This window comes from Osmerus mordax, chromosome 28, assembly GCF_038355195.1.
Source record: "Osmerus mordax isolate fOsmMor3 chromosome 28, fOsmMor3.pri, whole genome shotgun sequence".
NCBI lineage: Eukaryota > Metazoa > Chordata > Actinopteri > Osmeriformes > Osmeridae > Osmerus > Osmerus mordax.
The window spans coordinates 3,332,994-3,358,872 of NC_090077.1; the positions used below are offsets into that span (position 1 = coordinate 3,332,994).

General features: G+C 47.7%; 1 protein-coding gene across 1 annotated transcript; it reads right to left on the reverse strand.

The window, feature by feature from the left end:
* Positions 1 to 12,774: 12,774 nt before the first annotated feature.
* Positions 12,775 to 25,365, reverse strand: LOC136938011 (olfactomedin-like protein 2A). The gene is made up of 8 exons (XM_067231211.1): positions 25,080 to 25,365; positions 19,519 to 19,782; positions 18,666 to 18,773; positions 18,093 to 18,269; positions 17,755 to 18,010; positions 15,571 to 15,852; positions 15,164 to 15,349; positions 12,775 to 14,429 (listed from the first exon to the last, which is right to left on the reverse strand). Exons 1-8 carry the CDS (start codon positions 25,146 to 25,148, stop codon positions 13,825 to 13,827), a joined length of 1,947 nt encoding a protein of 648 aa, XP_067087312.1. The 5' UTR covers positions 25,149 to 25,365; the 3' UTR covers positions 12,775 to 13,824.
* Positions 25,366 to 25,879: the final 514 nt, after the last annotated feature.

Below are 25,879 nucleotides of genomic sequence, written 5' to 3' on the forward strand. Positions count from 1 at the left end.
ATATTTGTTCCTTGGCGGAGATCCCAAATTAAACATCTTGAAATGAGCATGGTCAGTGTCTGCAAGGATGAGCACGGCTGATTGGCTGAACCAGGAATTCATGCACACGCACCCCCCCTCCCCCAACCCTCCACCCCTCCACCCCTACACACACACGCACACACACGCTGCTCCTTAGCAAACAGGGAATTTCATGTGAGGGGGCTAATAACAATTGTTTTTCTTTGCAACCACAAACAGTCCCAGCTGTTTGCCTTGAGTCGGGGAGAGGAAAAGTAATATTGTATCGATGTTGTTTGGTTGTGCTTTATGGGGGATTAGCTTGGCAGATGGAAGCTGGTGTGTGCTCTGCTCCGCCTGGCTTCGAGAGAGCTCGGATCAAAGGGGCTTTTAAGTGGGCAGCGCTGGAAGTAAACAGCAGCTTCAGTCACCCATTATGGCAGGCCTGTGTACACATTAGCACCAGATGCTTCACCGGTTAGGTTAGCCACTTAAGCAGCAGCAATTAGACCGGGATTTGGGGGTTGACATGTTACCCACAAACCTGGCGCACCTTCCAAGTTCGCTTTTCAGATCGATGGTGGTGGGCCCGTGTGTGTGGAGATCAAAATAATAGCAGTGTTCGCACGACTCTGATCTGAGGCCTCCCTTACCTACTGGGTTCCTGATTGGAGCTCCCTGGTTGGGTTCCCTTGATCGGCCCCTCCCCACTGGTGCGGTGACGGGCCTTCGGGGTATGGAGCCGAGCGCCTTCCCTCCTCTGGTCTCTTCCAGCTTCACGTGAGCACTGCTCAGCGGCCGTCCGCCCCCGCCCTCTCTCCCTCCTCCCGCCCCTCCGCTCCTCCGGGGCACCAGTCTGGGAGTCAGTCCCCTGGTGCTGGGGGGCCGCTGCTGCAGAGTGCAGCCTCGCCCTTGTGCTGGGAGGACACAACGGGAGACAAGAAGGAGGCCCGCTGTAAAATCACTGTACTAGATCATATTAATATTTTTTTGATCAAATTACGCAAGGTCTGTGCATGCTGGTCAAGGCACGATTGCAGCAGAATGTTTTTGTAGGCAGGAGATAGATAGATAAATATTAGCTTCAACTATAACTTAATCGATGCCAGAGGGGGGAAATTTCAAGTGATACTAAGTGGTGTGATTGAGTGACTAGAGTGGTGGTTACCATAGAGACACCTGTAGACATCGTGGGAGCAGGGCTCAGATGAGGCTCCGAGGGACCCTCTCTGGTCGAAGGCTGTTGCCCTCGGTAACCACTCGGGGTATCCTCTGTTGACGTTGAGACATCTATACTGAGACACACCTCCACCTCCACTTAATGGAAACCAGCTTCTGTATTGGCTGACATCCATTGATGAGACGCAACGGCTCGTCCAGACACCTGTGGCTGGTCTAACATGGGACACTCTTTGGTGATGACGCTTAACCATCTGCAGAGAAGGAGTTTGGTCAGGGCACTGGCCATATCGGTACACATCCAGAACGTCTGGCTCAGTGATGTAACCATGTTCTTGATTTTGATGATGGTGATTGGCGATGCATAGCTACGTAGTGATGAAAATGTTTTTTTGTACGGACCAATTGAACTGTGAGTTAGGCGGGAGCTATCATCATTAGTCTTTCATTAGGGTGTCATGCCATGAGAGCTGTGTTTGTTTTCTCTCCTCGCAAACCTCGTGATTCACATTCAGCTCTGACATATGCCAATGGAATGCCATATGATTGAATGATGTTTTCCAAACTAATGAACCATAAACATTCAACATTCAAAAGAGGAATGAAATCAAAGCAAGCTCTCACGGTTCAGACCAGGAAGGGAAAAAAGGAATAGGAATACAAATCCTATTTACTGTATTTGTGCATCAATGGAAAAATCAGGCAAAGGGCAAACACCTGTGCTAACACTGACATTTGATATATTATCACTTAAACATATCAGCGGTATAAGGGGAAACGAGGTACACTGGGAGCCATTTTGGACTTTGACCTGTGTTCCCTGGTTCCCATTTAATGGTTGAGAAAGAGCGTAGGCAGTAATCAGAACTCTTACAAACTGTAGGATAAATGTTTATCTGAGTGGTTTGGGGAAGATGATAAGCAACTCTGTTTTCAGTTTACACACCAGGCACTGATTACAGGATGTGAATGACTGTCATTCTGATCACAGGGCTGGTGGTGTGAATCTAACTGTGTGGTGATGTCTCCAAGTAGGAGGGCTAGTTTAACCTTTTACCAATTCAACTCCAACATTTGGAATCCAAATACTTTCAACTCTAACCTAGTAATCCAATCTTCAACCCAAGACATTCGAGTGAAAATAGACGGCTTGTAATTCTGGACTTGATTCAGTAACGATATTTAACTTAAATGCTTTGGGAAAGCAGCCTGTCTCACAACAATCTAACAGGAAGCAGATGCATGTGTGTTTCTCACACAAGCCTTCAGGGACATTGTTGACACACGCCTTTCCACATTTCTATTATTATTGTCAAATTTTCCAAACAATCCTTACCTGCTGTCTAATGAGGTCCAGGGTTTTGACCAACTGCCAAAAGGGAGAGGAGTTGTGAAATTGAGTGACAGTCCATTTGAATGTCTCGGAATCTCCACACACAAGCGTTTACTGGCCTGTTAGCTATGTTGCCAGGGGCAATGTGAGCTAGGCTGTGGGATTTGTTTGTGGTTAGTCAGTGGCTAAATGACAGCATTGTCATGGTGACAAAAAACAATGTTTGTTTAACATCACGGCCGATAATCTACCAAACTGTTTAGGCGACATGGTGAGTTGAGAATGCACTCGGCTAAACCAAACCACCTGTAAAAACGCAAGGGCCTTTCAGCTTCTATGCTGTTCTGATATTTATATGAGTACATGAGTACCTATCCATCTATCTAGTCATCAATCAACATTACTTGGTGGATTTAGGATGCTTAGGTGGTGCTTTTATCACGGTGCCATACGTAATGAATGGAGGGTCGGCAGGTGGAGAAGGAATTCATGGATCTGGACTTTGTCTGTCTCCACTTACCCCAACCGCTGGCCCGGTTCCAGCAGAGAAGGTTTAGTGGCCTGGAGCTCAGATAGTCTGGTTTCACTTACACACTTGTCGCTTCTCATGTCTCTGCGTCTTTGACGGTTGCCAGGTGATGACTGCCGTTAAACGGAACAGAAGCTGGAACCTGAACAGTGAAGCACACTCACCTCTGTCTGTCTGGGCACCGTGACCTGCTAACAGCAAGGCAACTAAAGCAGTCAAGGTGTCTTGCTTTTACAGGGTAAACACGCCCCGTCTCTCCCAAAAAGTCAAGTGTTTTACAGTTGACAATTTGGATGTTAAGTGTGCTTGGGAGCTTAGTTGGGAAACATTTTTTGTGAAAGAAAATCATTTTTTTGTGATATATTCCAGGTGAAATATTTCTATCCATTCATTTTCCTGGGCGACAGAATCCGGGCAGATGTGTCTCCCCCTCAAATATTTTGACTGCATCCACCCATAGTAAAACTGACAGCATATAAAGAATCTTAGCTCACCCAGAGAGCATTTTCAGTTAAAAACCTGTTTGCTTTGTATTTATTTCACTTCAGTGCTCCCTAGAGTCGTTCAAAGGGGATTGCCCCTAGTTAATAATCTGGAATATGATCAAAGTTGGGTATTCCCTGTTGTCTAGTCAGACACCAGCAATGTGTGTGTGCTCTCACAGTCCAAGACAAGCTACCTCACCATCCTCAGGGAGCTATCACCAAGGATACTGGAAGGACTTTCTACATGGCTTACAAAAATATAGGTCTGTGATGCAATGCCTTATATGAATTTCCTGTCAACTGCTGTTATTGTGACTTTTTCACAGGAGGAGCTTTGACATCTCTCAGCTAGATGAGATGGTTCATTAAAAATGAAAGATTTTTCTATGTTTCCGACCATTAATTTCCTTGACATACATTTGTTTTGGGGCTGTATTCAATATTCTAAGAATCAAATAACAATGGGACTTCAGGCATTAGGTCACTAAATCCCAATAAAATCATCACAATGGCCTCATCTTGGTGTTTGTCCACATGGCCAATGTCCTTCCCAAGTTGCCCATTCTGATTAATCACCCACTGTGTAAACCCGTGTGGTAATCAGATCCTTGATGTGTTTATGTGGAAATGAATAGACATGGAAGCATTGTGGTCATTTCCCCCACAGCATCCGCCTGTTCTCTCCTCGAGGCCCATTAACTGGGAACCCGTTCCAGAGATGTCCCGCTTCTCTCGCTGTGGGGCTTTCCCAGTCGGAGACCGTGAGGTCCGATGATGACGTGCTCTGGGCTGGGCCTGGTCTGTGTGGGGAGTCTGGTGATGAGCTGTGCCTCTCTCCGATCTCCAGCGTGTTGATGAGGTGTTTCATAACATCTTATGCTCTGAACCTGAACTGCCCCAGAGTTTCGGAGAGAGAGAGAATTTCTCACACAAGTTTACTGTTACACTCCCAGGTTAAAGCCTGTGTGGTTTTTGGAGAATGCATCAACAGCAAGCAGTCAGTGGAGCATCCTGGGGGACTGGGAGGTCGTGGACGTGATGAGAGAGAGTTAAGGCACGGTCCATCTGCTACAGAGCACTTGTCAAACGGGGGGCACATGGTCAGGGTGGGAATGTGAGGAGTGGTTGTGGTCTTGAGTTATTTGCCGTCTTCCGCCTGGGCTGACCAGTACATCCTGAGACACGACGGGTGGAGATGGTATCAGCGTGCTTCCACAGATGACAAATGGAACAGGTGGACATTTCAGCGGATGTCTGTCAGCATACATTGTGGGTTTAGAACTGCCGTTAGATACTCAGTGTTCTGGAATGGTGAAGTGGAAGCCCAACTCACAACTGCCAAAAAAGTAATCTTGAAGAAAATGCATAAGGATTGGGGGCTCTGAGAAAATAACCTTTCACTTTGTAAAATTCCATGTCCAAAAACAGCTTTTCAAAGGTCAATTCTAAAGGGAAACCAGAGGCCAAATGATTTGACAGTGAGCCAATGGCCAGCGGTAGGAACACCAGAGCAGTTTGTTTAACTTGAGAGGAATTCACAGTTAAACCTCAATGTGATCCAAAAGAAATAAACAAATGTTCCTCAAATCCAATCATATCCTTTGAGAGTGGCAACAGCAAAGAAATATAGGTTCCGGTAAAATTCAAGAAAACATGCACGCACAAGCACGTTCACACTCGATGCCATCCAACACAAACAAATACACGCTCCCCCCTGGACCACAAGAGTTGTGGCAACAGTTTCAATGTGACAGTACTGAAGACAAAATGGAAGCATTCACACACAAACACACAGGAAAAAATTGAACAATAGACTGTTATTAAGAGCAAAGCCATAACTTGGCATAGTGCAGACCACCCTGGCAGGAAAACAATGGCACATCAAATACCCCTGCTATGTCAGCTGTTCCCTTGTCATTCCATTCCCTCCCTCCCCATCCTTCAGATCTTATCACGCTGGCACATTACTCCCCTTTCACAAAGGATCATTAAACAATTCCTAAAAAGGCCTTTTATATCACAATGTCCACGTTGGTGGTTCATCCTATAAGCTGTCTGTTCCCCTTTCACCTGCTGTAAATTTGGTGAGATAAAGCAAGCATCCCTGATGCATAACCTATATTTAACCTCAACAAGGACGTGAGTCTATCAAATCTCTCTCCAAAAATGTCACAGTTGCCACTGTTGCTGCCTCTGTGGCATGTTTACAGGGAGGGGCTGATAGGGTGTCAAAGAATCTCTAGGAAAGTAACTGTGAAAAAGGATCCTTTTTACTGTTTATAGAGGTCATCTGGCCTTTTCTCACCTAATTGTTGACCCATTTGTAGGGTCATTAACATGGTAGTTAGAGTTATTACTTGAGTGAAATCTAAACATTCCCAGAAATCTCTCCACGTCTGCAATTGTAACAGTCTTTCATCGCATGGTTGTGATTGAGTTTTAAACATCTGTGAATATGTAATCATGGCCCTCCCGATACTAGGAATGTAAGGTAATGCAATCAGACGTGGTTTTCATTCACCATGTAAAGGACAGGGTTCACGCATGATCACTCATCATTTATACATCGGCACTCCCTCAGGTCGTCGTACAGTATTCCTTCTATCATAGGTGTAGGAGTGAGAAGAAGGGAGGGGGGGGGGGGGGGTTAGGGAGCAGCTGGTGTACGTTAGTGGTGTGGGTGGTGGAGATGTGGCAGTGTGGATGTCTCCCCGTTAACACAGAGCTGCAGGGTGGAGGGGGGTCCGGACCAGGTGGCCATTTGCCCCTAATTAAGCTCGGTGTCACTAAGAGAGAATCCAGATGTCTCCTCGAAATGGGTCTCCAGTGTTGAACTGGGAAAAGTGTCTCCCATTCAGGGCACCTCCAGTGCAGAGCTGCACGAATTCCCTCATTTTTACGTTGTGTTTCTTAAAAGGTTTGAAAAAACGTTTTTCTTAAAAAAAAACGATACATGATTAAATGCTTCGTAGCTTGAGAGTCTCCTCTCCCCGATCGGCAAGAAGGATCTGGTGTCATTGGACCTGCTCGCGTTCTACCAGCTGCCCAGACTCTCTGGCTCGGCCTCGCTCTCTCAGTCTGTTCCCTGGCCCTCACCCCACACACACACCGTCCAAGTGAGCTCATTGTCCCGTTCTCCTTTCCTGGCGGCGAGCCTGCGTCTTTCGACGGTCCTTTGTCCCCAGAACATGTATGATCACGCACCACTGGACACCCTTCCGCTTTATGCGAAAAGAAGGAATGTGAAAAGAGACGTTCCCCTTAGATGTTGAATAAAAATAAAATAATACGGTGATATGGTTTGAAAGCACTTGTGGGGGGTTAGGTCAACATTGCTCTAGATTCTCTTGGGATTTACAAAGTTGCCACTGCATCGCTGTGAATTTATCTTGAGAGGACTTCAAATGATCTCCTGCGTTCCTCAGACATGTAATAGGCCAAGCAGGGCTTTGCCATTGAGATTCTTCTGCAGACGATTCAATATTCAGAGATCTTGCCATTTCCTTCATAAGATAGCCTAGACAATTCCTCAGAAAGAATGTTCTGGAATGTATTCCTGCTTTCATGCTCGCTTGCTTCTCTCTCTGTTTTACAAGTGAAATGAAGATCGGGTCTGCCAACATCTGCTCAGCGCAAGCATCCAGTAAATTCACTTTTATATTAGACTTTTTTCATCATTCAGGGTGCTGGGCTGCACCACATGCTCCCCATCTCTAAGGACAACAGGATATAGATATTGGATTATTTTCAGGATATCGTTTGCCTGGCCACCCTTGCGGGTGAAATCACCTCTACGCCGGAAGTCTGGTCTTCAGTCATCTTGTTCCTCTCCCGGAAGAATTATGACTTGCCTTTTATCACCTTGGTTTATGGAGGTAGTCTTTTTGAGCTATGGTCGCAGGGCAGCCGAGGATGCATACTAGGTTTGGTATTTGTGAACTGTGACTGGATTCGAGGATAGGAGAGTTGACAGTTGTATGACGTAGCCTCTGAAAGTTCTGTAGATTGCTTATTGTTAATTAGTCTCAGATGGGCACAAACCCTGTTTTATTTCCTTTCATATTAAATTTTTATGAGCTTGTTGACTGTAGAAAATATTACCATATTGATAACAGACCCCTGACATCACTTAACATGCCATTTACTTTTGGAACAACATCTGAGAAAGTTGTGTGATTAATCATTCAACATGCGCATACCCTTCAAAGGCAAATTGAATGTCCAGTCTAAACCTGATATCTTGTTTCACAGCATCACAGGTCACCTGCCTTGTCAGTTCCCAGCTCAGCATTCACCATCGTGGTAATTTGACATCTGTGAGAGCCTTTACATCCCACAGTATTAGGCAATTAATATTCGACATGCCCGGATGCCTGAAACTCCAGGCATTAGCGATAATAAAAACCCAGTCTCATCCCTTCCAGTGGAGAAACTGAATGTGTGCTACCAGTGAGTCCTGGTGTGTGCAGGCCAGGGGGGATTACATGGATGCTTTCCACAGCTTCACTGCTGTGAAATTGATTCGGGAGCAGTTGGACCCAATGCATCACGCCTGGTGTGAAAAGCCTGCCTGGCTATGTGTGTCCTATAGATGGATTAGATCGGATTGAGTTACAGCATCAAATGTCATTTGATCCATACATCTACATCCTCAGCAGGGAGGGGCATATATTTGTGAATCCCAATTTTGGCTCGTTGTTGCTATGGATGCAGAGGTCACCACATGCACGTGCATCCCACGTAGCTGAGCTTCTCCTTTATGGCGCTCTGCAGTTAGTTAACTGCAGGTCATGCTCAGCCCCTGGAGGGAGCGTGTATATTGTTCCTGCAGGGATTAGCTGGGAGGTGGAACAGCCACGTGACTCATAACGCTCCCCTCTCTAATGGGAGACAGGCTCCCCTCTGCTGCTGGCTCTCGCCAGAGTCCCTGCTCCCTCAAGGTGCTTCCAGGACTCACCGTGGCGACCCAATAGGAATATGCATCCTCTGGAACAAACGGAACAAGCCGTGTGTTCCAACTTGGTATTGGAACACATCTTTGATCCAGTGGTGGAATCAGGAAACGACCCGTCTGGTAGTGCTGGATGAGGAAGCGGATGATTTAGTGTGGATGGGTGACAGGGATCGAGGCCAGGGGAAGTCCTAGGGACGTGTTTCGTCTCGGGACCCTGGGTTCAGGCACCTTCGGAGAAAAGCTTGTTTATCATTCAGGACTTCCTACTCATCCTCAGAAATGTTTCAACTGCCGGCCAGATCCTTTTCCACAGAGCCTCCATGCACTGTCCTATGAATAAAGCTCTGTGTGAGCAGATTCCTTAGCGGGGCTCTGTATAGTGGAGAGATGTGTCATCGTGTTTAGCTCCAGATTAGCTCAGAACAACAGCTGTCTGTGATGCGAGTATGTGTATTTGTAGAGTGTGTTGTGTGTGTGCATATGTGTGTAGTGGAAGTGTTAAATGCAAGAGGGATCTGAAGAAGGGTACAATGGCCACATTCTTTATTCGCTTCGATTCTGCAGGCTGTCGCCAAGCCAGCATTCCATCCCAAAAGGCCAGAGGACATACTGGCCTAGTAATGAACATCAATGTCTTCTGAGATCTCTGTGGAGCTGTTGGCAGTTTCACTCAAATTCCATTTCTACACTGACGAAAACCAACTTTGCCCCAGCACTGTCCAAATCAATGCTTTGATGGATGCTGAGACTTAGATGACATTCATTTTGTGTTTTCTGTAATTGTGTTATTGTTATGATGACATGTTTCTGTGCTGGAGTTGTTTAATCCAAAGTCTTCTTGGGCCTCCGAAATGTGTCAACATTTTCCAAAGCTTCTTTGTGTCTTTACCAGCATCATAAATCAAAGGGTCATTTTGCATGGGCAGCTCAAACACCAATCAGTAAATGGTATGGCACGTCAATAGCTGCACCGTAAATCAACAGTGTCATAGCTGGGCATGTGGATTCCACCCAGCCATGTTCCCTGTCTGCCACAGCAGCTGTAGAACCATGTTATTACTGGTCCTGATTCAGGCTGGCACAATGTGTCTGGGCAGGGCAGCGTGACTGAGGGGCAATAGGGTTGAGGAGGGTGAAGTCGTCTTTTTGGTGCCGTTCCCCAGTTCCAGTCCAGCCCAGCTGTTGTTGAGGATCGCATGAGGCCTCAGACTCCGAGGAGTGACTCTCTCTCAGAGCTTCACAGTACATTGTTCTTGGCCTGGACCCAGCCTGTTGGGACATCCCTCTGCTCCCCAACACCCAGCAGTGCTGTTCCCATCCCATCGTGCGAGACGTAAGACTCTCCCCTTTCATGCTGGGCCCAGGAAAATATTAGGATCTTTGTTTTATTTGTTCTTTTGTTTCGAAAAAATACGGAAAGAGGGTGTTGCTGTTGTAAATGTGGTCTGGAAGTGATTTGTTCGTTTTTTGGGTCAGGGATTTCTCTATTATTGACTCAACCTTTGTCTTTCTCCAGGGTTTGTTCTCTAACAGGAACAGGAAGGACAACATAGCTTTTGGTGGAGTCAGCAATTCTGAGCGACAGTACTGTAAAACAGAGATGATGTCATAGCACCGGTGCACTCAGATCGAATCACAGTCATTTCTCTGTACGCTGATGGCCTTGAGTCTTGCCAAGGCTGAGAGCTTTTGTCTCCTTCATTACATTAAGACGTTCCCTCCATAGTAGGCCGGGCCGTACCTTGTATCCTTGTATCATGCATTAATTTTGACGTGATTAGTTTATCAGGTTACATGATATTGAAACAGCCGTGGGTCAAAACGAGCGGATTCAGCGTAATCTGGAGAGGCATCTGTAATTACAACCCATCAGACACATCCTCTGAGCCCGTTTGTTGACAGATGTATCTTTGGTCACCATGGTGACCAGATGGTGCTCTCTCCCTGGCCAAGGGCTGAAAATATATCTGAGATCTGTTTAGTGTTTTGGATGAAGCCCCGAGGGGTTCTTGAATTTCACGTCGTGTTTTATACAGGGATCATTTGTTGGCCCTACCTGCTATCTGTTTCCACTCCTGAATAACGCTATTGTATTCAAATGTGACAGGGACGCTAATATTTCATCTGTTATCATTCGACCTCACACCTGACCCGCCCTGATTTATGGATGCACTGTACTCGGTGAGAAATCTGACTTTACAACTGTCTGTGTGCCCTGGAGCGCATTGCAGAAAGTAGTACATGCATGTCTGAGTGGGAAGGCTCGTACTTGTGTCGAGTTCGCCGCTACGAATTGTAGCCGACAATGCATTCGACTCGGGGTCTTGACACATGCTCTCCTCCTCCGTAATCTCCAAAGACTCCATTGTGTCTCCTACAATGGCTTCCTTTTGCTGCTCTCCCGTCGACCACCACTCAAGACCTCAGGAAAGCCCCCTTTGCGATGGACACGAGACACTATTGACCGGGTGCCAAATCCCACAGACAGACGGAAAGGAAAGTCTTTAATAGCTTTAATTGGATAGTTATTGAGTATTAGACCCCTGGGCCATGTCTTGCACATCAGAGCATGGAACGAGCACAGGTTTCCCGGCAAGACCGTTCATGGCGAACACCGTTCACCTCCTGATTAGGAAACAGCTCCCTGTTCTCAATCTGCTGTCCCACATCCTGCTCCCTTTCAAAGTGACTGTTGCAGGAAATAGCCAGAAGAATCTTAATTGAAGTCACGTTGAGCCTGTGCGCATTGTCATACTCAAGCTTAAGCCTTCATCAACTCCGTTTCCTGAAGGCATTTCATTTAGTCAGCACCTTTGGAATGTGTTAGCAATATGTTTTAAAGAGGAATTGTATATTGACACAGAACAATGTCATATATGAGAGTATGGAGGCTCAGTGAAGCGAAATAGATTTTTTTTTTTACATGCTACACAATCTCTTAAACAGAGATCTGTTGTGTAGAATATTTCTGGAGTTCAGTTCTATTGTTGCCTGGCTCTCCCAAGTGATCTCCAATAGCTTGTGCATGGTGTCTGCCTCACTTGACGTTTCAGTGCCAAGAAGACTATGATTAGCAACAGATCACAGCTATCAGGCCCGTCAATCATTATGTCATTTCTCTCCTTGTGTTACAGACCTCCGCACGATCCCGGGGTTTCTTGGCTGGAAGTGTGCTTTTTCTTTACGTGTATAATGAGAATAATGTACAGAGGTCCCAGTGCAGTCGTTCAGTGCAGGGTGTGTATCTGAGACGTGGGTAGAACAAGCAAAGGAGAGGGTCTCTGCAGTCTTAGAGGGTGACATCATACCTTGAGAGCCCAGGGGTCCTTGGAGAGCGTTCTCTGGACCAGCCCGGTTCCCTCCTTCCACACAGACGTGGTGTTGCTGCTTCCATCAGCAGACAGGGACGGTGCGAGCAGGAGTCAGAACACACAGACCTGCTGATGGGGGGGGGGGGGGGGGGGGGGGACCCATGGTCCTGATAATCAGGGTCATCCCACAAGCCAGAGGCCCTCCTGCTGTCAACAGCATCAGGGTGAGCGCCTCACGGCTAACAGGGGAGCCCTTGTGTTAGAGGGGGAGACCCCATTACCCCGGGTCATGTGAATTGTCACTGTTCATCACCCAACACACCATCGCTGTACACGCATCATTGTCCCCGCGACAACAACATGTCAGTGGTTTGGTGGCGGAGTCAGCGATTGGCCGGCCGGCATTCTGTTGGCCGAGGTGTGTGACCGCAGGAGCCCGGCCCTCCGTGGAGGCACATTCATCAGGCTCGCCGACTCGCTCCTCTCTAACGCTGTGGGTGTGTTTGGCGGCTTCGGTGGGGGAAAGAAATCCGTCATTGTGTGCAAAGCTGTGCTTTAAATAGAGGCGCTGCGGGGGAGGTTGAGTTCTCTTAAATAAGGACCACATGGGAGGACCACACCCCTTGTTTGAGCTCACGGTTCGTTTCCACTCATCCCCTCCAGCACGGCACCACTCTGAGCCAGGCGATCAGGTCTGCCCCGCCCCTATGTCCATGACCTCAGGGCTGTTCCTTTGGATGATTTTGGGCTTCAACTCAAGCAGAACACCCTGACCTTTGTCCTGGAACGAAACATGCCTCAAATCACCTCATTTATATTGCTATTCAGGGAGAAAAGCCTGCGCAACAAATGGAGAGGAGTGGGTGGAGTCTTTCAGCAGGATCCTGTCAGCACTTGGAAAGGAAAGTCTCTTTCAGACCTCTCCATGACACATTTCGTGGGTCTCTGCAGATGGAGTTTCACAACAGAGCCTTTCTGTAAAAATGTATTTTTATTTCACCTATAGCACATACACAATATGTTTAGTGTCATATAATATTTCCAGATAGAATTATCCCTGTAAAAAGAGTTTAGTAAACAATGCCACTTATCATTTTAAATGATCACATTACTATGCTGCACTTCCCGAGTGCACTAAAGTCAAAATCCTCAAGAAGAAAACCTAGAACAGGCAATAGGCGATAAGAGTGTTGGTTTCAAATTAAGTCTAAATCAAGAAAACTTCTCTGTAGCTAACTCTGTAAGTATTTATGTTAAAGGTCATTTGAATTAGTGGTTTTTATAAGCTATTGACTGCCCACTCCACAATCATAATCATGAATCTTCTATCCAATTTCAGGCACTGGTTTAGCCTTGCTTTTTTAGATTGACACGTGTGCGTCCATAGTGTACTGTGTACTAGTGTCGTTTCATGTATTTGGATTGTCCATGTTTACAGGTTCATATGCTTCATAAATTCTTACGGAATTGTGATTATGTAATAGTGTGTTATGAACAGCAAGGGCACTATCTTTAAACTAACAAATACAAACATGGAAATGTAGGATAAAGGCAAATAAGCAATAACCGATAGACAAGGCAAATGACATACAAAATCTTAAATATAGACTTGTCGACAAAAACATTTGAGTTTTGTGAGTTTATATATATATTCAAAGCATTTTCATCCTCACTATAACAAATGTGAAAGTTTGCACTAAATATCCAATATTTCTAATTGAGATGATACAAGAGCTTGGTGGTAGGAGTTGATGGACAATTGAAATGATTTATAATTGGTAGAATAAAATATCAGTCATGACATAGTCAGATCCCAACATTGATGAGGTGCACAGCTGGGGCAGTATGGTCTGTGTCGTATTTTGCTTTGTATCCCGATAACATGCATCAAAAGTTGCTGGAGTAATATTCTTCGAGTTCAATCCAAAATGGCCTGCTGCTGGACTGTCAATTATTGAGCATTGTATCAGTTGTCATAGCTACCCGGCCGCACCGATGTCCTATTGGCAAATCCTGAACGCAAATGTCTGTGCTCATTGGTCAACGAAGTCTATGTTGTAGGTGAGCTGGTGGCCGTTGTCCCAGGCGTACAGGACCTTCTCCTTGGGGTTGTAGTCGATCTGGGTGGTGAAGGCGTACTCGTTGGTGAAGGGCAGGCGTGGGACGGCCTCGGTGTTGGTGTGAGTGTCGTAGGCGTAGTTGACCTCGCCCTCCTTCTGGTTGTACACGTCCACGGCGTACAGCACGCCGCAGATGATGAAGCAGTTCCCGTACGAGTTCCTCTTCAGCCCCGTCCTCCAGGTGGTCTCCTTCTTCACCGACAGGTCCCCGGGGTCCAGCTTGGCGATGACGATCACCTCCTGCTGGGAGTAGTCGTAGTCCGTGGCCGGGTAGATCACCCACAGGCCGCTCTCGTCCACGGCGAAGTCGATGTCCGAGTGGCCCCTCCACTTCCAGGGGGTGGTGTCCTCGTACACCACGTCGTGGAGGAGGGTCCAGGCGGCCACGTAGCGCATCCGCAGGTCGTACTTGATGATGTTCTTGGTGAACGCCCGGTTGTAGTAGAAGGCGCCGTTGTACACCACGTGGCCCGTGCCGATCCAGTTGTAGGGCAGCTTGAAGAGGTTGCTCCAGCGACCTAGGACCAAACATGGCAATACTCCCGTAAGCTTTTCGCTCCACCTCCTATACAGCCCACGGGAGGGTATTCTATCAACATGCTCTAGCTGTGGCCACGTCGGAATACCAACCGCATCACGGAAATATTTGGACAAGTCCAGGAAAGTATACACAGTGCTTTACAGGAGACAAAACATTCCCCTGGCTGGTCCTCCTGTGCGAAACATATGTTCTGCTGGTGTCACTCTGCTACCTCATTAGAGTTGTTATATCATCTCTCCATAGAGAGGGGAAGCTGGGTGCGGGACCCAAAAAAACTTGTCATGCTTCGCCCCCCCCCCCCCCCCCCCCCTGATTCTAACCCATGGCCCTAATCCCTCTCGCTCTGCACAGTTCAAAGGAGAGGTCTGCGCACATGTCAGACTCGCCAGGCATCACAGCCACTCACCAAGATACCTAGTCATCCGCACACGATGGTAAACTCACCACCCTGACGGATATGAAAGGGAAGTGGAAGTGCATTTTAAAGCCTGTTGTCTAAACACATTTCAATCAACTAGGCCTGACCTATGCACGGAGATAATCTAACGGGGAGTTAATCCGATTTGTCTGTCAAGATGCACATGGAAGGGGCTAGATATCTTCTACGCCACTGGATGGTGAGGGTAACACAGACTCACTGAAGCCACGTTGAAGCAACATTCTTGACATTTCATATTCGTTATGACGGTGCAAACTGGAGTGACCCCGTACCCTGTTTGAAGTTATCCAGGTTTCGGAACTCCACCAGGTTGTTGCCGTAGTAGTAGTTGGTGACGTAGATTTTGGAGTCCTTAGCGAGGGGGTCCTTCATCCAGGCCCCCTCGTTCCTCCCATAGCTGTGCTGCTTCTCCGGGGGGGAGATAGACGCCAGGGTCCCCTCACAGTCCAGGATCTTTCCTGCCAAGGGGGAACACCACACAGTTAACACCACAGCACCATTCTGAGGAGTTTCACCACAGGTTTCTATTCACACACTTCCACGTCGAAATGGGATTTTGACAGCCAATAAACACCACTGAATAAATCCGAAAGAAAACACATTCCAAAACGGTTTAATTTGCATATAAAAAGATCCCACTATTGTTTCCTCAGTCCATTCTCAGGCTTGGTCAGGTTACCTGCCCGGTGTAGCAGAGGCCTGCTGTTGTTGTCCGAGTTGTCCAGCATGAGCACGATGGTGGGGGCTGGTCTGTCTGCTCTGAAGGTGCCACTGCTGCTGGTGGGGGCCGTGGTAGTGGGCGGGGCTATGGTGGTTGTTGTTGCTGCTGTTGTTGTTGTTGTTGTGGTGGTGCTGGCAGCCGCCACGGTTGTGGTCTCACCCGCTGCGGCTTCGGCGTTCTCCAGCACGTCCTCCGAGTGGCTCTCTATAACATGCTGAGTGTGTGCTTTGGCACTGTGGTCTGTGAAAAAAAGGAGAGAGCGTTGGGAGGGAGGCCATGGGATTCTGTTCGAGGAAGTCAATTCACTCATTTTTCTGCCTGGCCATGTGTTTTCTGCTAGTTTTCATTACAGATAGTTATCTCAATCCCTGCAACGGGGACTGCATTCATGGAGAACGAGTGTGAAAATAAGAGGCTAATACAAATGTACAAGGGTCTGTACTGAAACCAAAGCCAAACATGTTTGATTATAATAAAGTATTATAATTGAGTGAAACAGATCCCATCCAGTAGGTGTTTTTTTTTAACAAGTGTGTTTATACAGTATTTACTACAGGAGCCTGTTGTAATGTAAAGTTTCGTTCTGTATGTGGGTCAGCATCTCTGGGCCACATCAAAGACATACATTTACTATGCAGCCCACAGATGACAGCTTGAGGCTTCCTCTCTCTTTGTTTCTCCTCTCCTCCCTGCCTGACCCGCTGCTGTCTCTGGATTTGTATACAGAATTCCACAGCCCCCCTTGTTCCCATCCCTGACCACAGAGAAGACAGGAACAGAGAGCTAAAGAGATAGGAACAGAGAGAGAGAGAGAGCGAGACAGAGGGGAACAGAGAGAAAGGGATGGAGAGAAAGAGAGACAGAGATGAAGAGAAACAGGGAGACAGAGGGCAAGAGAGAGAGACAGAGAGGAAGAGGGAGGGACAGAGAGGAAGAGAGAGGGAGAGAGAGGGAGACAGAGAGGAAGAGGGGAAGAAAGAGAGACAGAGAGGAAGAGAGAGAGACAGAGAGGAAGAGAGGAGAGAAAGCAGCAGAGCAGACCAGAGGGCAGGCTCCCTCCTCCTCCGCTCCTCATGCTCTCACTTCCTGTGCTGCCCGACAGATGTGGGAGATTTAAAGGCAGGGCCACAGAAGGGCAGCATCTGCCCGACACGCGCCCTCTCCACCTCAGACGGCTGGATGTGCACGCTAGCTGACCACATGCCTCTTCCGAGGGATGTGCGAGGGAGGGACCGATTCGGATAGGGGACAGCGTCGTAGGGCTTCGCTTGGGTTTCAAGATTGAGAACAATGCCGGTTCGAAAGGCTTTGTTTTCTTTCATCCTGAGAAGTAGGTGGTTCTCTTCTTCACTCTGACAGGTGTGGCGGGAGTCTCCGCAGTGAGGCTGAACGGCCGGACAGGGCAGAACACAGGGCCTGACAGCGTCAGTGCGTGCGTGTGCGTCCTGTGCAAACGCGGCATACCTATTCACTCAACTAGACTCAAAGAGGATTGGAAGGAGTCAGGAAATGTTTGGTCGGCTTTCATCTTCAGAGTGAGGAGGGTCCCCCGCACATTGCGTGTGGGGGCGTGAGACGGAGGCATGTCATGGATGTGGCAGCGTTCCACACAGACGGCATTCCATTAGCTGCATGTATTTTGTCAATAAAAGATTTTGGATTTCCTGCCCAGTGAATGCACACAAGAAATTCAATCCCTCTGCAGGCAAAGGCTGTTTCGTAGAACACAACACCAAAGAAGGCCCTATTGAGTATGTGGGGATCCATGACACGATGGATTTATTGTTTTGTTTCCACTAGCAAAGATGCAGAGATTTAAGATATTTCTATTGTCTTCTTTATACTTCCCAAAACATATTTCAATGGGAATTCTTAAGGTTGGGCTTGTATTGTGTGGCAATGACTCTCTGCGGGGCAACTGAAATAATATTCTCTGGTGTTTTTATGGTTCAGCATAAATGTGATAAACTGTGACATGTTTCCTTATTTGGGGTGTTTTAGCTCACGGTAACAACTGGTTCAACTGGTTCCCAGATGAGCTCATGACAGCTGGGTGGGCCCTCAGCTGAAGTCAGCCCCGACCCTTTTATAAGGGTTGAGCGTGTGAGTTTCCTGTGTGGAGGAGGAACTGCCTTTCCTCACCTTTACCGCCCGTGCCATGGCCGTCCCCGTCCACCTTGGCAGCTTTGTAGTACGTGATGCCCCTCACCACCCCGGGCTGGTGCCCGGCCACCTTGGCCTTAGCTGTGGGGTCGGGCTTGACGGCCTTCCCCGGCTTGACGTTCTCTTTCTTGGGCTTGACGACCTTCTCCTTGGGCGTCTTGGGAGGGGGTTTGGACGCGGGGGGTTTTTTGTTGGGAGATTTCACGGCATCCTTGGTTTTCTCATCATTGGTGTCCTGTAAACGTTGACATTCATGCCATTGGTTTAGACGGTTCGGCCTATGAGCTTGAGGATGTTGATGTGTGTGTGTGAGTTACCTGAGCTTTGTTTTCCATGGTGCCTTTCTGAAGCAGCTGCGCGCTAAGGCTGGATATCTCTTTCTTTATGGTCAGCATGACGTTGGAGTAGTTCTCGTATCTCTTGAACTGATTGGTCAGAGTGGTCATGCTGTCCCTCACAAACTCATTATCCCGCGTGAGGTTGGTCTTGATAGTCTGAAAAACAAACCCACATTCTCTCAAGATCCAGCTAGTCCATTGTGTGACTCGAATGGAAGTAACTTGCTAACTAAACAGGGGCCTGTGTCAATACATTATAAGGATTTTACTTCTCCCACCAGCTCTATAATCTCCTGCAGCCTTTAGGAGGACAAATAGCAGCAAGTTTATAGACAGTTAGGATACTGTTACCATGTGTTTCAGAGGGGAATCACCAGTATTCAATTGCAAACTGTTAAATAAGGTCACTGTTGGCATCAAATAGACAGTCTGCCCTAATAGTTTGGCAGCTCCACAACCCACTGAACCCCTGCATAGGTTAAGGCTCAAAGAAGCCCAGTCTGGGTGTCTTGTGTCATCCTGAGGTTGTAGAACTGGCAGCTTTCTCCCCACCTCCTCCAGGGTGTTCATCTGGGAGACGACCTTGTTGATGTAGGAGTGGACCTTCATCATATCCAAACTGAACAGGGTTCCCTCCAGTAGGTCCACCATTGATTGCAACTGAGCGGTCACAAAACACAGAGAGGAGCATTCATCACAACAAAGCGGGCCGACAGGTTGATGAGAGTCAGTTGGATTGTGAATTGGAATTCAATACGACCTACAAAACCATGAAAGCACTCCTGTTGATTACTAGTATTGACTACAACAGTTGAATTGGCAAGCCTCAGAGCTGAAACACCTGCAAACTACTGCGCACTCTCAAGACCTGACCAAAAAACACATTTTTGGTCTTACACAGTCTCAGAAAAAAAAATACTCTTCAAGGCATATTGAATCACACTTATTTTATGCCTGTTATTTGTAACACAATCCTTTAGTTTAGGAATAGTGACCACTAAGATGTGTAGTAGCCAGACAGGCAGGGCTAATCTACAGTGTGGCAAATCTAAACCAAGTCTGATCAAACATCTGGATCTGGTTGTTCCCCACGTATGGAGCATAGCGTGCCTCCTCTGTCAGTAAAAATATCAAATGTGCACTTCAATACAAACGCAAAGGTGCTGCGCCGTGATAGCCTCCACAGATGGGGATCTGATCGAACTTGAGTGAGGTCATGGGAAACGCATGTGTAAAACGGGGAGGCATTTATTTCGGGGCCATTCCCATGGTTGTCGGCCAGCGCTATATCAAAACAAGAACCGTGACCTCCGTCTCTCGCCGGTCCTTTATTCTGTCGACGAATCAGAGCTGATCAGCTGTGGGCCCCCGTTCGGCCAACGAGGAGCGGCCGTCTAGTACTTGCCTTCAGCAGCTCGGGGGCCTGCTTCTTCAGCCTCTCCATCTTCCACTCGTTCTCGCAGGGGTTGAGGGAGGAGGGCGGGGCCGTGCACGAGCACTTGCAGTCGGAACCGGAGCTGACCGTCTCCACCGTGTAGAAGTCCTCCGGGCGGGCGCTGCCGCTGCGCAGGTGGGCGCACGCGTCCCGGCTGAGCGGCCGCATCACGCACTTGCAGCGGCAGTCGGAGCCCTCCGACGTCATCCTCACCGGCTCCGTCTCCCCGAAGATCTGGAGAGGGAGAAGGGGGGGGGGGGAGGTGGGAGGAGGGGGAGAAGAGGGTGGGAAGGGGGGGCGTCGGATTACAGGGGTGCCCAGTGGACTTGAGCAGGAATAAGTATCCCTGACAAGTATGAAGTGGACGTGGTCCGGTAAGCCGCGCAGTCCCTTAGCCACGGGGGGCAATCACTGTCCGCTATGATGTCACAGCGTGGGTCAGGATGTGAGACGGCATTACCGCGCCGGAGGCTTTCTGAGAATGCAACTCTATCTGACCGGGTGATCGATGCTCGGGGTCGGGCCTTCCTATTACACTAATCTACCCCGTGACCTGCCAGACTCCCAGACTGAGCTCAGGTTCTCTCCTCTCAGCGGTGAGTCTGAGAGAATGGACTTTCTCCTCCGGTGGATATAGACGAATAATGTTTCTTAGCGGAGAAAGAAAAGCAATAAAAATGAACCTGACCACTAGGCATGTGTTTCCCCTTATTTGAAGACAAACTGTCTTAACTCAGATAAAAGCCATTGGGACAATCATTATTCATAAAGCTCTTATCACCAGCTGTGTGTAGGGGTTAGGACTCCTCACTCCTCATGTCAGGCGCATGGAGACGCTTTTGAACCGAATGTTTTTTTTTCAAGAGAGAAGGGGAGGCAAACAGGAAAAGGGAGACCATCGCTAACATCAACAGTCAAGTTCGAACATGTCCAGAGTTATTCCTTCCTATCACGGCCCCATTGCAAAACATGAAAATGTAAAACCCTCTTGCTGAGTTATCAGTGACCTCATTCTGTTAGAGCTTAAGGTATTGGAATACATCTAAAGTCTGTCTCCTCCTGTCTGACTCCCGTCTTGCAGTTTTTGCAGCTAGCCCCTTTCTCTCCGTCCATCTCTCTCGTGTCGAGGTCAGGAGGTCACCACACTTTCCCGACGCTGAGCTCATCTTCCATCACCTCCAGGGCCGAGCGGCCCGACCCTTCTGTCCACGGGCTTAAACTGTCATCTTCCCCCGGTGAGATTTAAGGGTCTCTATAACCCTCCTGGGGCAGAGACACATGTGGTACCACTTACGGCAGCGCAAAGAATGCGGCATTACAGAGATCCTTCATTAAAGAATCCCGCCGGACTCTCGTCCCCCTGATCTCTTTTGAAACGTGGCTTCGTCTGAGCTCCCGCTCTGCCACGTCGGATCAGGACGGAGCGAGCGTCTCGGCCGCCTCGCAGACTCAGTCTGCTGGGAGACGAGGCCTGCCCTCGACCAAGAGGAGTCAGGTGGTTAGGGAATCGGGCTAGTAATCAGAAGGTCGCTGGTTCGATTCCCGGCCGTGCAAAAATGACGTGTCCTTGGGCAAGGCACTTCACCCTACTTGCCTCGGGGGAATGTCCCTGTACTTACTGTAAGTCGCTCTGGATAAGCGCGTCTGCTAAATGTAAATGTAACAGGAAGCTCATCTGTATCTCTTTACCTGTTGTTGGATCGGCGCGCGTGCTCATGCCAGTACAGCCGTGCGTGGAGCGCCTACGCTCGCTCTGGGTGATTAGGACAGAGCCTGGTGGACTGTCTCGGAGGCTGAGAGAGGCTGTATCTCACTGGCTGGTGAGGGGAAGGGTTTTGGAAGTGCGGGTGGGGAGAGGGGGCAGACGCGCGGGGCGGACAGGGGGCTCATTAGTGGAGGAATGCAGGGCTGAGTGACAGAGGTGGAGTGGGGGGCGCTGCCCTCCATTGCCGCAGACGCACTCAGAGGGTGTTTGATAATGGGACAGGACTCCTCTGTGCTGTGGACCAGGCCAGACCCGGCCTGCTCCTGACCCATGTCCAGTAAAAAAAAGCAGAAGGTTGACAAATCCTCCAACCCCATGAAAACAGAGTGGATTAGCAGATTAAACTTCTCTCTGAGAGGCTCTGGCCATGGACCTGCCGGGCCTCATTGTTCAACCCCAGCCATGACCAGCCAAACCCCAGCAAGACCTCAGCTGCTCCTTAGCAACTTGGGCTTGAGTGCTGTGGGATGGCATATATGAGAGGATTCCTGCCAGCTTTTGCGGTTGCCTTCTCAACCCAAATGATTGGACTCATATTCGGTGTAGCCCACAGGGTTATACCGTCCCAGTACTTTGCAGTCTCCTTTCTGCGTCTTTTATTCTGGACTGGAGCTCTGGCCTTATTATGATCCTTTAAAAATGACATGGCTGTGGGCTGAAGACAGTTACTGTGCCCTCATCAACTGTAGCGTCCGATGCCAACTTCAGTCTCAACACAAGAGCAGACAGCAGAGTGTGGCCGTAATTAGGAGCGAAGAGAGCTCGACGGACGCTTTGAGTTTGGAGGTTTTTGGCTTTGACCTTTTCGAGTGCGGTCAAGTTTGAAGTCAAGAGAATAGACCAAACACAGACTTTTGCCTTCACAATAAAGCACAGGCTCACATTCACACACTTTAGCGTACACTATCAGATCAGTGGCTGAAGGTCTCAGCCAGCAGAGCACAGTGACTGATGAAATAAAACCCCATTTGTGCTCACGACAACTAAAAGCAGCGTTATAACACAATAGCCGGCAGATTCTGAGTCCTTGTAAGCCTTATCTTTAGATGCAGGCAACATGGTTTTAAGTGTTACAGTAACAGCCACCTGTCTCCAGCCTTGGTCACATAAACAAGGATATCCTTTCTTCTCATTCCTTGTGTTTGGTCAGTTGGTATAGACCTACTGCCTGACTAAACAATGGATAATTAGATTTTGGGCAAATTAGTTATTTATAAGTCTAGTTCCGTCGACCACTTATGAAGGTATCAAACACTTTCCCTACTTTGTTGCTTTTGCTAAATAAACCAGATGGAAGGTTCTAGTAAATGACAGCTATGAGTAAGACATAGAGATGGAAGGACTACATATGTACAAGGTATGTGCTTCAATTGAATCATGACGCGCAACATCCCAATAACTCTGCTCTCCAGTCTAAATTAAGACTAAATGAGGGTCCAATACCCAAGAGTATCCACCTGAGTCTTAATCTAATTAGTGGTGCTTATGATAAAACAGTCTTGCCGTGCCACTGGATGGCTTAACCTGGAGAACAAATGGCAATTTAAACCTTTTCTGGCAAGTAGACGAACCATGAGATTGGAGTCTCTAACCTGCGCAGGAATACTTGCATTAACACTGGGGTGTCAATTAGCTGAACACAAGCTCACAGAGGACTTTACTTTTGGGAGTACACATCCACATTCCTGCCAGGGCTGTTTATGTGTCCAAACACTCATCTGTTTTCTGTCTGGTTATTCATTCACCAACTGTTATCTCTCCATTATTGGTTTATGTGAGTTGTCTGTTATGGATGAAATTAGCTGGCGTGGCCTTTGTTCTCGATCCAGATGCTGGAGATTGATGAGAGATGTTTCTGACAGCGGGATAAAAGGAATTGCGTGGCTCCAGGTTTGAATCATTGACTGTTTTGAATATCATGACAATCAAACACGCTTTAAATAAAAATCCGGGTGCACAGACTTTCTTATATCTTGGCAGACCGTGTGCGTGTGTGATTGGTGCTCGAAGGCATCAGTTAGTTCCTATTAGAGAAGCAGAAAGTGCCTGTTTCATGTACTATAGACCCACTCAGATACACAGTCTGAGGAGACTGGGGAATGCCTACAATGGTGCAGACTTAACAGCCTCACCGTTGTATTGTCACGCACAGGGCGACCATACTGTAAATAGAACTTCAAGGTTCTATACAAAAAAAGAAAAAGATTTTCTATCAAGAGTTTTGGATTTGACAGAGCATTGTACAGGGGTGATGGAAGGCAGGTTCCCCCGGCCTCTCGCTCCTGGGCTCATTTCCTGCCGTTCCCGGGAGTTCTGTCTCAGCCGTGTGGCCGAGGGTCTGGCTGTCCCTCAGAGAGAGACACGCTCAGTCCACTCCCTTCATCAAGCCCCAGTGTCACACAAAGTCTCCTCTTTTCCTGACTGTGTCCTCCCTCTGGCCCTCGGACCCAAAAACGACCTTGCAACGTCCCCGGATTGGTTTACAAGCAAAACAAGAGGCAGGTGCCTTTTTCCCAAACCACTGCGTAATGCCCTGTGCGTCCTCTACTGAGTCTTCTAATCATCTCTGAGCTTTTAGTCTGGCCAAGAGACTGAGGTCCCTTGGGGACAGGGGCCACTGGGGACAGGGCAATATAAGACAGACCGCAGCACTGAATGTCACAGCAGTCACACATTTACTTGGCGACCTTCCGTTCCCCGCCCCCCCCCCCCATTATGGACTGTGCTGCAGATGTTTATTCACGAGACGACTGCAAAAGCACGACGTGAACTTAGAGTGTGACCCCGCCCCCCACCCCAAACCCCCCAGCACTGCGTCACCTTCACACTAGTGAGAACAAACTCGTTCCCTGGGTCTCCTGTGCCCATGTTTTACTCCAGCGGGGGGCTGGGGGCATCCACTCAGGACTGTGTGGGGAGCAGGGATGAGACTGTCCTCAGGGGAGAGCTAATCTGCCTCCGCTCCCTCTCTACCATGGGTGAGGGGTTACTGAAGTCCAGCAGCTGTGCAAACAAGGCATGGCAGATATTACTGTTACCCCACTGGGTGCCCCCTCCTCCCGGTCCTCATCTACCTCCACGTGCTCCACATGAGTCCTCATCTGAGAGGATGGCCAGTTGGATTCCTTCCCTAGATAGTTAATGTGACGACTCATAAAACACATTTTCCAGACTGTCTTATATTAAAGGGTGATATTTGTGGCGGATGACAAGATATGTTGTGAAAATAGTGTGAAATGTAAAAGGTGTAACGATTTGTCCGAATGGATTGATGGGGTGGATCCCCCTTCCAATAAACAGTAGGCAGAAATTGGAAGGGTGTACACTGTTCTGGGACACCTTCCTTGTTTAATAAAATGGAATGTGAATCCTGATATGAAAGTCCTTTTTTTGCAACAGCTCTTTTCATTCACTTTTCATTCAGTGTTGAGCTGGTGTATCCTTTGATGGAACATGAATGGACTCAACTCTGAGCAAATTGATAAAGGTAGACAATAAGATATATTATCATTACTCATTAAGACAGTTGTGATCATGTCATAGGACAAGAATTAAGCAATGCTGAAAACAAATACGCGCATGCAGTAAATGGTGAGTCTCTTATTGAAAATACAAATTGAGGTTTGCATGTAGACGAACAAGGTATTTATGCAGGCAACCTGCCACAGATGATGAAGGTTTAGATACTCCACAGGTGAACTACACAGACTGTACAGGTTTTACTACACAGGGAGTACATAACACTTAACAGTTATATTTGACTTACCTTGCTCTGCGCATTGATATCCTTACACAAGACCAGAAGGCAAGTTAACATATTCGTAAGTCTCCACATTTTCTCGGCAACGCTTGATTAATTATACAGATTTCCTTTGCCCTAATACAATGAATGGCGAGAGCAGTTACTGTTTTAAATCCATAAGGTTATCAAACATCCGCTCCAAACATCATTACTCCATTGCCATGTGTCCAATTTGCGTGCAGTGTTGCTGTAATGCGTGAAACATTCACTTTCACGAGCTCAAGCACAGTCCGTGTGCCCTCCACTCTTAGCATCATTTGTAAATCTTCCACCGGTCTTCTGTCCTTTACAGATGGGAGGGGCAATGTGGACACAACTTGGCATGATTTCACTATCGATAAGTCCTCTCTCTCTTACTCTCTATCTCTCTCTCTCCCTCTCTCTCTCTGTTATGTTATTTAATGTAGTGGACTGAAACATTTGTATTAATTAACATGTTACAGTCTTATAAAGAAGTTGCACTGTAGACCATGGCTTGACTCAATGCATGTGTATTCTGTTTACCATATGACTCAATAATAACATGGCAGCTAAGTATGGTATACATTAAAATTCAGTTTATATGTGAATATATATGTTTGTATAATAAATTAGACAAATCGATAAACCACAAAGACAGAAACCTATGAACTTTGAAAGGGCTGTAGCGCCATCGTCTGGTATTTTGTTAGACCGTAGCCTAACACTGATCAAGGAGGTTATGGCGGTGAATTTTCCTACAATTTCGTGTAAATAAATGACCACAAAGTAAAACATACTTATAT